The sequence below is a fragment of the Protomyctophum parallelum genome (genome assembly GCF_964188405.1).
Source record: "Protomyctophum parallelum genome assembly, chromosome: 19".
In the NCBI taxonomy this organism is placed as follows: Eukaryota; Metazoa; Chordata; class Actinopteri; order Myctophiformes; family Myctophidae; genus Protomyctophum; species Protomyctophum parallelum.
The window spans coordinates 20,482,645-20,494,816 of NC_139717.1; the positions used below are offsets into that span (position 1 = coordinate 20,482,645).

The 12,172-nt window shown below is 45.8% G+C and overlaps 1 protein-coding gene and 1 pseudogene across 2 annotated transcripts; both read left to right on the forward strand.

Moving 5' to 3' along the window:
- Positions 1–2,693: 2,693 nt before the first annotated feature.
- On the forward strand, positions 2,694–4,196 carry LOC310876837 (serine palmitoyltransferase 2-like; the record flags this gene model as incomplete). Its single annotated transcript, XM_083790490.1, has 1 exon — positions 2,694–4,196. The coding sequence occupies one exon, from the start codon at positions 2,694–2,696 to the stop codon at positions 4,194–4,196; it is 1,503 nt and encodes a 500-aa protein (XP_083646616.1).
- Positions 4,197–8,354: 4,158 nt separating this feature from the next.
- On the forward strand, positions 8,355–9,900 carry LOC310876838 (serine/threonine-protein kinase OSR1-like; annotated as a pseudogene). Its single transcript has one exon. The product of its transcript is annotated as a serine/threonine-protein kinase OSR1-like (transcript).
- The last annotated feature ends 2,272 nt before the right edge of the window (positions 9,901–12,172 follow it).

Genomic DNA, 12,172 nt, shown 5'->3' on the forward strand with positions numbered 1-12,172 from the left:
CAAGGAAGGGACCTTCAACTCCTCAGCGATTCATCCCAAGCCAGTCGATCCGGGCTCAAAGGAGTGTGGCTATGATGCCTCTCACTCCACTTCCAAAGGAGGGGACCTTTGGCACGGCTCCTCAGCAATTCACACAAGAGGTCAGCTGATCGAGGTTGACAGGAGTGCGGCTTCCGATATGCCCACACTCCATAGATTGACCTTCAGCTCTGGACCCCCACACGGGGTCATACCTATGTTCCCTCAGCCCTATGTTCCCTCAGCCCCGAGGTGCGCTGCGGGTCGGGAGAGGGTTGCGGTTAGGTTTAGGTGTCTGCCCCGGGGGTGCGCTGCGGGTCGGGAGAGGGTTGCGGTTAGGTTTAGGTGTCTGCCCCGGGGGAGGTTAGGGTTACGGTCCCACGCCAAATGTAGCAGGGGGGACTTTTGAGGGAATAATAATAAAATATACTTAATGCCTACTAAATATGGTTCTACCATATCTATCTGATATCAGCACTAGGTCGGCTTGGGCCAAATATAGGGATTGTCATTCTAGACATGTCATATGTCATATAGCCCAACGTCCTAGTCAGAGTCTTTGTTACAGGGAGAGTTAGCAAACAAAAGCTAAAACTGGTCAGGACTTGACAAATTTGGTAATGTTTACAACACCACTCCATGGCAAGATGGACCAGTATACGGTGACATACCCAAGTCTGTGAAACTCTTGTCACTCTTTTGCCTATAATAGTGTGGTTTCCTATAGAGATAGGCAACCAGAATTGCATCTTTCTAGTTTACCTTAATTGCCCATGCAGTTAGTTGTTGCTCACAACATGTGAATAATGATGCACAAAAATGTTTTTTTTTTATATACAAACAACGCAGGTGGCATTCTAATAACAAACACATTGATTCATATTAAAAAAGGTTACTTCAAATGAAGCATTGTCAAAACAAAAGCATATAGAGTGACAGTCAATAGCATGCATTGTAGTTGAAATAAAGCCAGTGATGTCCAATTTAGTGGACAGATGAAAAATCTTAATTTCCTCCCAACATAAAATAAATTGGAATTTGTTTTTCAACTCTAGTGCTTCTTAGATGTTACTTTAGGATTAGTTTTACTTTCAAGCTATAAGGGTGTCCTAATAGAAAAGGAAAGAGTAGATATCCCTGAGGTTTGGGCAGTGGGTGTCCGTGTATGCGTCAACTGTGGTGGCTCATAATTATGCAACTCTGACATCTTAATAGCTGTCCACTGTGGTGACCGGTGTACTGATCTCTAAATGGAACCTCAGTCTGGCTCTGACAGGCAGGTAGTGTGTCTAGGCTGTGTGACGATCCAGTCGAAGTACCTCTGTTGGTACGGAGACAGGCCCGGAAGAACCAATGATGAGACACAGAGGCAGTATCACACCATAGATTCACAAAGTTTATTAGACAGACAGGGAATATATATAGTGCTGGATCATAGAAACAGACAGTAAGATATGATGATGCGTGACATAGGAACGTGGCATGATAATGCACAATTTTGACCTCACGATGTACAAGGCTAGCCTTACTGTCGCATGCCAGGCAGACCTTATGGGTGCCACCTAACAGGATGCCTCACATATGGAATGGAATGGAATGGAAAATACTTTATTAATCCCCGAGGGGAAATTGATTTGTTACAATAGCAGCAACAGGCAGCCAGCGTTACGCAGCGCCAAATATCAAGACGGTACAATGCAGACAGAGAAACATCTCGCTATCAAGCACAATGCAAGCTGCACTGTAACTTATGAAGTACACTGTATCTCAAGTTCAGTACACAGACTTACTTAGCTGTATATGGCATGAACCATAACAGTTGCTCTATTTTGTTCTGAAAGAACAACATCATTGATACAGTGAGGAAAACGTTCGCAACCACCGTCAGTCGAACAAAATAGTTTATCACATGTATGATATTGTCTTTATCATTTCATAATTTGTCTATGCGATATCAAATTTACTTGGAAAATTGCAACCGAGTCCCCCTTCCAACCAATCCAACCAAATGTGGGCGAACACATTAAGGCCAGTGATTGCGTACGTGAAAGATCTATAATACAGAAATCAGTATAATTATGGCTACTTTATTGTTTCATCATCAAATTTCAGCTCTATGTTCTATTCATTGTCAAGTGTGCGTGTATGCGTTAGAATGAATGTTCCTGGTATCTAGCAGTTAGTCAAGGCCTGTTATATGATTTGACCATCAGCATCATCTTCTGTGATCAAAGTACAACATGTATGATCTTCTACTAGTCTACTAGTTCCACATACACCTCCTGATGCTGCCGTAAACGTAAAACAGTTAACTTCTTGTGCACACTGTCGCCTTTGGTGATGCTCGCATTGATGAATGACATTAGCCTATACCTATCTCAAGTTCAGTACACAGACTTACTTAGCTGTATATGGCATGACTCATAACAACCATACCGGTCATAACTGACAAACTCAACAAGGGACAACACAAATCGGCATTGTTAGACATGCATCATGGCGACTGTTTGTGCCGTGTGACGTCAGATCATGTCTGGTCAACCTAGGTGATGTTTTTAGATGTTGACAGAGAGAGACGGATGTATATGTCATAAACAGACAGAATATACAGGCCTATATATAATCACATAAACAGACACAGAGAGAGAGACCTTCCCCTAAAGGGTGCTCAAGAAATGGCTGATGCTCAGAATGAGAATGATGCGTGCAATCCCAGTTCGCACAGGAAACCCTTCACAGAGTCGTTCGAGGAGACCCCTCTACTGGTGGTGGCGCTCACCTACTTGGGTTACTTCATTCTCACAGTCTTCGGCTACCTCCGGGACATCCTGCACATTGAGAAGTGTCACGTACCCAGAGAGAGAGACGAGCAGAAGGACTTTGTCCCCTTGTACAAGGACTTTGACAGCTTCTTATTTAGGAACCTGTACATGAGGTGCAGGGACATCTGGAACCAACCCGTCTGTGGTGTCCCGGGGGAAACGTTGGACCTACTGGAGAGAGTCTCCCATGACAACAACTGGACCTTTCAGCATACTGGCAAGGTAATAAAGGGCGTGATCAACATGGGATCTTATAACTACCTCGGCTTTGCCGAAAACACCGGGCCTTGTGCCGAGGCTGTTATAGAAGCTACACGCAAGTATGGAGTTGGAGCTGGCAGCACCCGCTCCGAGATGGGGAACCTGGACATCCATGAGGACCTGGAACGCCTGGTCGCCAGGTTCCTCGGCGTCGAGTCGGCCATGGTCTTCGGCATGGGCTTCGCAACCAATTCCATGAACATCCCCGCTCTCGTTGGGAAGGGCTGTCTCATACTGAGCGACCAGCTGAGCCACGCGTCATTGGTGCTAGGCGCTCGCCTCTCCGGATCCACCATCCGGGTCTTCAAACACAACAACATGCAACATCTAGAGGAGCTACTGAGGGATGCTGTCGTGCGCGGCCAGCCGGAGAGCCGCGGACCCTGGAGGAAAATCCTCATCGTGGTCGAGGGCATATACAGTATGGAGGGCTCCATTGTGCGTCTGCCGGAAGTACTTGCCCTGAAGAAGCGCTACAAGGCCTACGTCTACCTGGATGAGGCCCACAGCATCGGGGCCCTGGGCCCCAACGGAAGAGGGGTCGTCGACTACTTTGACCTGGACCCCGGCGACGTGGACGTCATGATGGGAACGTTCACCAAGAGCTTCAACGCTCTGGGAGGCTACATCGGAGGGAAGACGGAGCTGGTCGACTACCTGCGGAGCCACTCGCACAGCGCCCTGTACGCCGCGCCAATGTCGCCCCCCGTGGCCCAGCAGATCATCGCGTCCATGACGATCATCATGGGGGAGGACGGGACGGCGCTGGGCGCCGATCGCCTCCGGCAGCTGTCGGAGAACACGGCCTACTTCCGCGCGGTGCTGTGCGGCATGGGCTTCATCGTCCACGGCAACACCGACTCCCCCGTCGTGCCGCTCATGCTCTGCATGCCCGCAAAGATGGCGGCGTTCGGCCGGGAGATGCAGGCGAGGAACATCGGCACGGTGGTGGTCGGCTACCCCGCCACGCCTGTCACCGAGGGGCGGGCCCGCTTCTGCGTGTCGGCGGCCCACACCAGGGAGATGCTCGACCAGGCACTGGAGGCCGTCAGCGAGGTGGGAGACCTGCTGCGGCTCAAGTTTTCCAGACGGTGATCGACGGGGCCCTCGGCTGCCCTTCAAGGCGGATCTCTGAGGAGAAGCAGCTTCGGGATTAAGACACTTGGTGCACGCCGCCAGTAGCTCAAGGACTTATCTCTCCTTATTATAATAATAATAATATATAAGTGCCTTTCAAAAACAAGAAAACCTTCAAAAATACAGCAGCAATAAAATTACATAGAGCAACAAACAGCACATATACAAACAGTGCAGCAGTACATAGAAATCAACAAAGCATAGAAATAAACACTATAACAAACCAACATGTTTATGTTACAGATTTTTAGCAGCTTTTTAATGTCATCGACTGACTCAGCATTTTTTAAGTAAGGTGGTAAATCATTCCAAAGGGACCACATTGTAGGTTAATGCTACTGGCCGATAGTTATTATTCTGTTGTGGACAGGGCTTCTTTGGGACTGGAATTTTTTCCAGATTTCTGGCACAGTAGCCTATATGTGTCCAAGGATATCTGAAATAGACACTGCCATGGCAGGAGTTAATTCCTCCGCACATGTTTTTAGTAAAAAAACACACATTCCATCCGGACCGGTTGCCTTGTTGGTCTTCCAATAATTATCATGTACACCCAAAAGAGTAAACATGTAACACTGTGTGGTCAGGGGAGGCTTATACATGCTGAGGTGTGGCTTGTCTATTCACTGTTGGGCTTTGAAGAGACAGGTATGTTTTGATCTCCACACCTGGTTAACACTGTCTAATGTTGCATTACTATGCCTAAGATGTTCAAAACAAATCAACAAGAGAAACATTACTTAGTCATGAAAATTGAATTTCTGTCCTACATTTTGCATGTAGAATCTTTGTTGATAGTAGCTACATTAGCTATCTGTGCTAACAGCCATCACTGCTATGGAATGGAAGTTCACTGATTTCTATGTTTGTTATATGGGTTTGTTGGAGCTGGAGAAAGTATGACTGTTCTGACCTGCCTCTGACTATTATTTGTGTGATTTACTCAGGTGGTCTCTAGTAAAGAAAACACTGAATCCAGACTGTGACTACATGTGTCTGCTTCATTATTGCTGGGAACCACAACATTAGGGGTTACACTTGCTCACACTACCATTATGCGAACATAGATTTGTTTTTGCATGCATGTTCTACAGATACTTTTGAAAATATTTTACTTCATAATATTATAATGAGAGTCAACGGGATTCACTTGTGTAGAAGGCACATGTGTCCACTATGCAATCAATCTATGGAGAAATAATTTACTTAACTACAACCTTAAGTGTAGTAATCTGTGGAACATTACCATGTTACATTTTACTCCCCACAGACATGTCATGTGAGTTGCTGCTACCCAATATGTCATTGCCCGGAGACACAATCTTACATTGTTGTAGCCCCTTTCGGGACCCACGGTTGGTTACCTTTTCTGAATTTTGGACGGCGGTACCCTCGTAGGTTTTTCCACCCTCTAGGACGCATATTTACCTACTGTCTGTTCACGGAAATACATTTCTGATCTTGTACGATATCATGAACCATCCAGATCGTTTCTCAGGGTCTGGCTAGCTCCGTCCCCTTGAATTCATTGAGTTACAGTCCCGTGAGGGTCCATTTGGAGCTGTTCGAGGTTAAAGAGTAGGTATAATCTTAGAGGATATGGCATCATCAGGGGTGAATCTGTGGAACGGCCTGGACAATGAACTGAAAAAGTGTATAGCTCAATTAATACATTTTAAATAATGTATAAATCTAAAATAATAGTTATTATAGAACATTATTATAAGTTAGTATATATATTAATCATATCTTATGATTTATATAATATATTATGATGATAAAGTAATACTAGAACAGTATAATAACATTTCTTCTCACGTGCAATCCTGAATGAGTGATCAAATTTGTCTTTTTTCTTTTTTGTCCTATTTTCTTTTCTGCCGTTTGTTTTGTTTTGTTTGATTTTTTTTTTCTTTTTCTCAAAGTCTGCTTATTGTTAAAATGATAGGCAAAAGCAAAATAAGCCATTGGCTTCATCCTAAGCCTTTTTGGTCTTTATAAAAGTTGTGAGAAATTAACACATTTAATGTTCATTCATGACCAAAATAAACAAAACTGACTGGTACCCGGAACCAACGATGAGAGCCATTGCTTTAACCAGGCAGTCAACATAAAACCTGGTTTGTACATATTGCTGACGACCTATGAGAAGTGCCGTGCCGAATGTTAAAGTGAGTCAGGCTGGCAGCTAGCTGTCCAGAACCGACATGTTGCAGCAATGTTGTAGACAATTTTGGTGTTGGACATAGCATGACGTGTCTGTCCTCACCCAAATATGAAGATTACTGGCATTATAGTTTATGACTTCACAGAGTATTGGCATTATCTGGCTCAGCTGATCCAAGCAGTGTCACATTCAGGGCACTCATGGATGAAATGCAAGGGCAGAAGCGTACATTAGTGTTGTCAACCATGCATGTTTATGGTTTGAGTTGTGTGCATCATCATGCCATAGAGTTTCTGGCCGATATATATCATGTTAGAGATATATTATTTAGGTAGAGCAGTGAACACTAGCCGCTGTCCTTATAGAGCACCAAAGTCCTGACGTCACTTTCGGAAGAGGGCGTCAGCCCAGGTTCATGTATTTTTTATTTGCATTGAAATCACCATAGAGGGGGATTTTAGATCTCTTCATATAAGAACTGCGTTTGAAGAATAAACCGATCACCCCGGCCTTTTCACTCATATGGATATGAAGCATCGACTGAAGGTGGAAATGTACAAATACCCAAAGAGTAACATAATAAGCGTTAGAAACAAGTCAAATAACCCAGAGACTACATTTCCGGGTAGGCGGGTGGCTGCATCTGCCTGTCGCACAACATAAACTGAATGTTAATTATTAGGGGATTCACACTATGGTCCCGGGTGCGCACTCGGGACCACTTGGCAGATGTTGTGGTAGTGTGAATGATGCGTACCGTTCCCGGGAGCGGATCACCCAACCGTCCCCGGGACCGCATGGGGGGAGGGTCTCTGGACCGTTGAAGTGTATTCAGATACGGATCGTTCCAATGTGAATGCATGTGTACCTAAAGAAGGAAGTGGACTGTTTTTTTTTAAAGAACGTGACATTATCTCTAGTCGACGAGCCAAAGCGTCAACAAAAAAAAACACAGCCGCTGCACGATGCGTAACACCAGCGCATTTCTCAACGCCGCCCTTCTCCTGTTGAATCTGCTTATACGCGCAGCACCGCGCTGATCTTATTCTGCGGACTACACGTGGCTCTTGGGCTTTGCTTGGCACAGTTTCCAAAGTAAAACAAAATAATAATAATGCTAAAGTAGAATCCATAGCAAACGAATACACTGGAGCACAGAACTGACTGACACAGTGAACAGCAGGCAGGCTGACAGTGAAGTAGTATAACGGCAAAAAGCCAAAGAGGCAATGCAATTCAGTGTGTCTGGATTTATTTGAGACAATGTCGCACAGTTGATGGTCAGTGTCCGTGCGCGCCAGCCATCAAGCACACTGTCATCAGGAGGATTAAAGTGTGTTATGCAAGTGTACCCGGGTGCGCTGTTGAATCTCGGGCAATGTGAATCATGGCCATCGGGGACCAGGCAACCGTATTCGGAAACGGTTCCAATGAAACGGATTCAGTCCGTCTCAGTGTGAATCCCCTATATGTTTCTTTTTATTTTTATTTTATTGATATTTAATGTTTAGTACAAGTTGAGTCACCACCAGCTGAGCTTATGTCAACAAGGAATCTCAGGAACGCAATGTGTTGATAGCTGGGCGTGACATATTAGCAGCGACATTGCCTTCATATGTAGTTTCAAGGCTTTTGCGGCCACATTAATTCCATTTTCTCCAGAAACTGGCTGTATCAAATATTAATGAACATCATTAACGACACACAGCCACTCCCCTGAGAGAAAGGCCGGGGGGTGGTCGGTATATTTTTCAAACATAGTTCTTATATGAAGCGATGTAAAATCCCCCGATGGGGATTATAATGCAACTAAAAAAAGACATGAACCTGTACTGGCGCCCTCTACTGAAAGTGACGTCAGACTTCGGTGCTCTATGGTGCTCAATAGAGTGAACACGACAACCTATCCAAGTTCAACACAGCGTTTACGGTGTACAATCAGTAAAAGGATGGAGGACCGCCAGAGCTCTCAATCCTGGTCAATCTACAAGGATGATCACGTTCTCAGTGAGGTGACGGTTAGTGGTGCCACAGCTGTGGTCTGGCCAGAAGACTGTGGGCACGGGAAGGAGAAGGTGGCCACCAAGCGTATCAACCTGGAAACGTGTGAGACCAGCGTCGATGAGCATTCCAAAGAGAGCCACGCCGTGAGGCAGTGTCACCTTCGAAACGTCGTCCCTTATGACACCTCCTCCTTTGTGGTGAAGGATGAATCCCGGGCGAAAGAGAGCCAAGCCGCGAGGCAGTGTCACCATCGAAACGTCGTCCCTTACGACGGCACCTCCTTTGTGGTGAAGGACAAATCCTGGTCGATGATAAACCTACTCGGCGGTGGATCAGTGTTGGACCTCATCAGGTACACCATCTCGCATGACGAACACAAGGACGGCGTGTTGGACGAGGCCTGCATCGCCACCATCCTCAGGGAAGTGTTGGAGGGGCTGGAATGTCTGCACAAAAACGGGAAGATTCACAGGGATCTGAAGGCTGGAAATATTCGTCTTGGCGGCGATGGCTCGGTGCAAATCGCTGGCTTTGGTGTGAGTGCCTCCTTCGCGGCCGCCGAAGGCGACATGGCCACGAACAAAGTGCGGAAGATGTTCGTCGGTAGCCCTTGCTGGATGGCTCCAGAGGTCATGGAGCCGACACAGGGCTACAACTTCAAAGCCGACATCTGGAGTTTCGGTATGACGGCCATTGAACTCGCCACTGGATTTGCACCATATCACCAATACCCACCCATGAAGGTGCTGATGCTGACCCTGCAGAATGACCCTCCTTGCCTGGAGACTGGCATCACAGACAAAGAGATGGTGAAGAAATACAGCAAGTCCTTCAGGGAGATGATCTCGCAGTGTTTACAGAAGGACCCAGACAAAAGGCCTACTGCTGCTGAATTGATGAAGCATGAATTCTTCACAAAAGCCAAGAACAACGAGTACATGGAGACGCTTCTTAAGAAGCGACCGACAACGTCGGGTCAATTGGAAAGGCGAGTTCCGTACCTGGCTCCAGAAGGACGGAGGCCGGAGAAAGGGAGTGGAGTGACAATGAGCTGGGAAGGAGAGCGAGGGACCTGCACGGTCACCCAGGGTGAAGGACGGATCACGGAACTGGGAGATTTTCCAGACTGTAGTTGTTCAGCCATCCGCTTCAGCCCAGGAGAGCCCCGCGTCTGCTGGTCAGGCGGGTGGAGAGGCTACACCACAGGCCCCTGCTGCTCAACCCAGGGGTCCCTCACTCAGACTGGCGGCACGGGACCCGGCAGCACACGGCACCAATGCCCCCATTAGCCTGGTGCTGATGCTGGGGAGTCATATGATCACATTTGAATTTGTGTCCGGCAGAGACTCGGCTGATGGGGTGTCTCGGGAGTTGGTGTCGGCCGGTCTGGTCGACGGTAGAGACTCGGTCGCCGCCGTTTTGCAGAGGATTGCTGATGATCCCCAGAGCATCAGCACTGTGACCTTCAAACTGGCATCATGCATTGGTTAATTGGGTTAGTCTTTGTTAGCCTATTTAGTCTTATAGTTAAACTATTCCAATCTCCGAATGCTATATAGGGAACTACACATCCCGACAAGCCGAGAACGGAAGCTACATGTCATCTGTTCATCGTTACTGCATTTTAAAATACATTTATTATCTATTTATTATAGAATTAACTTTTCTGATAAGCAGCAAGCTATTATTTTATTTTATATTAGGAAAGATTTGCCTGACTTTAAAGACAAAAGGGAAGCGGCCTCACATCTGCTTTATCCTCTGATCATTTTCAGAGCTTCCGTTGCTCCAGACTGAGAGTGAATGGAGGCAACGGTCTGGCTCGCGAGACTATGCATTGGGTTTTCAAAGTCGGGTCCAGGTAAACCGACATGGGTCCAAATGGACCCTTGCAGTCTGTAAACCCCAGGAGTTTACAAATGGAACATTTGTTTATACATCCATTTGTACACTCGGAGGTAAATGTTCCATTACTGTGTAGATTGGGGTTATTTTAGTTCAGAGTGGTTGTCATCCTTTCTACTTTCAAGGAACCCCCCGTTTTGATATGCATTCCCTTCCGATACTTTTTGTTTTAATCTAGGGGACCCCAATCTGCGCTGTAAAATCAGTGTAAAATCCCCCGGAGTAAATTTTCTCTGGGAGTCTACAAATGGACTCCCCCACACGGAGTCGCACCACTCAGTTCACACGGGTGTGATTTTTTTTATTGCTTTAAGCGTTATTCATAGTCTGATTTATCGGTGGTGAGGTGACCACCGCAACTACAACATGGCATCACAGAGCTGCGGTGAAGAGCAAACCACCGCTCTCCCCAGCCCTTCTCTCTGTTTTTACTCACCACCGCTCCACGTTATTACAGCTCCGGTGGTCACCTCACCACCGGAGCGGTGGTCACCTCACCACCGAAAATCCAGACTATGAATAGGCCTTCACTGTTATCCTTTAAACGTCATCTTGGATCTGAAGGAGGAGCTAATCTTGTAAACCACCGGACCGATAAACACCACATTTCTTGTGCACACTGTCAATAACCCAGATCCCTGGTGTTTCAAATGCTTTCTATACGTTGTAGGACGCATAATAACTTAGAAGTAATAATGAAGTCAATGCATGGGGCTCAGTTTGTCCAAATTTGGAAGCGGCTGACATATTTGTTTGATGTCATCAATACTGAACAGAACCGGTTACATGTTTGATTAACTTCAGCATCAACTAGCAATGTTAATGCACACTTCCAGTAGGCTATGTGAGTATACTTTCACCATAGAGTTTATATATAATAGAGACGTCACCGGATTTCTCCTCCCATCCACTTGCATTGAGTTGCTCACCCAGCCCAGCGCATGAGGCGATTTCACCCCCTCTTCCGGGAATGGAACAGAGTGAATTCTGGGATGGAATTGGCGAGCCGAAAACATGAGCGAGTACCGTGCATGCGTGTGCAAGCGCGCTCACGTATGGCCCAATGCCGCTCAAAGCTGTAATACCACTTTCACCCACAATGTCCATTGCGCTTCAGTGTTTCCTCTCGATGACGTCTCTATATCCTCTCTATATCCTCCAAGACCTTCAAACACATAATCTTTTTCACGTTTCAAACATTTTGAAAAAATCTAACTTAAATAAAGTCAGCCTATGCCCATCCCGGGTTTAACATTGGCTTGCAATTGGATGATCACCCAATAGCGATGATTTGATTGGCTGACCAAAGTACATATTGAAGATAACAGTGAGGGTAGAAAAGTGAAGACCAAAAGTGAGGACCCAAATTGTGATTAGCCAGAATGAGATCATGCATTAGATCTATGATGATACGAGCGCCCCTCACTTCACACAGGTGTGATGTTTTTGTAATGAAGAAATATTACTTTCAAGTTAAACCAAAGCATATCTTTATTGTGGGAAAGGCTTTCGCAGAAAATAGAAGATCAATGTTAATCGGCTAACACCACATTTAAACGTCATTTTCACTATTATTCTTTTGAAAGTCCTTGAATTTCATTTTGAAAAAGAGAAAGTTTACTATGGTGTTTTTACTTTTGAACACCTATACAAACGCATAGTAACTTCAAATATGTTAACCTGCATGCAGTCAAATGTTAGATTAATTGAAAACACCAGTCCTTGGTTCTAGTGGTCGTGACCCCTCGGGGGTGGGGGGGGGGGTCGCCAAATTATTTTGGGAGGTCCCCAAATTATTAAAATAGTATGTGGTGCATGCATACATTCGGTATTAATTTATGATATATTTTCTCTATTA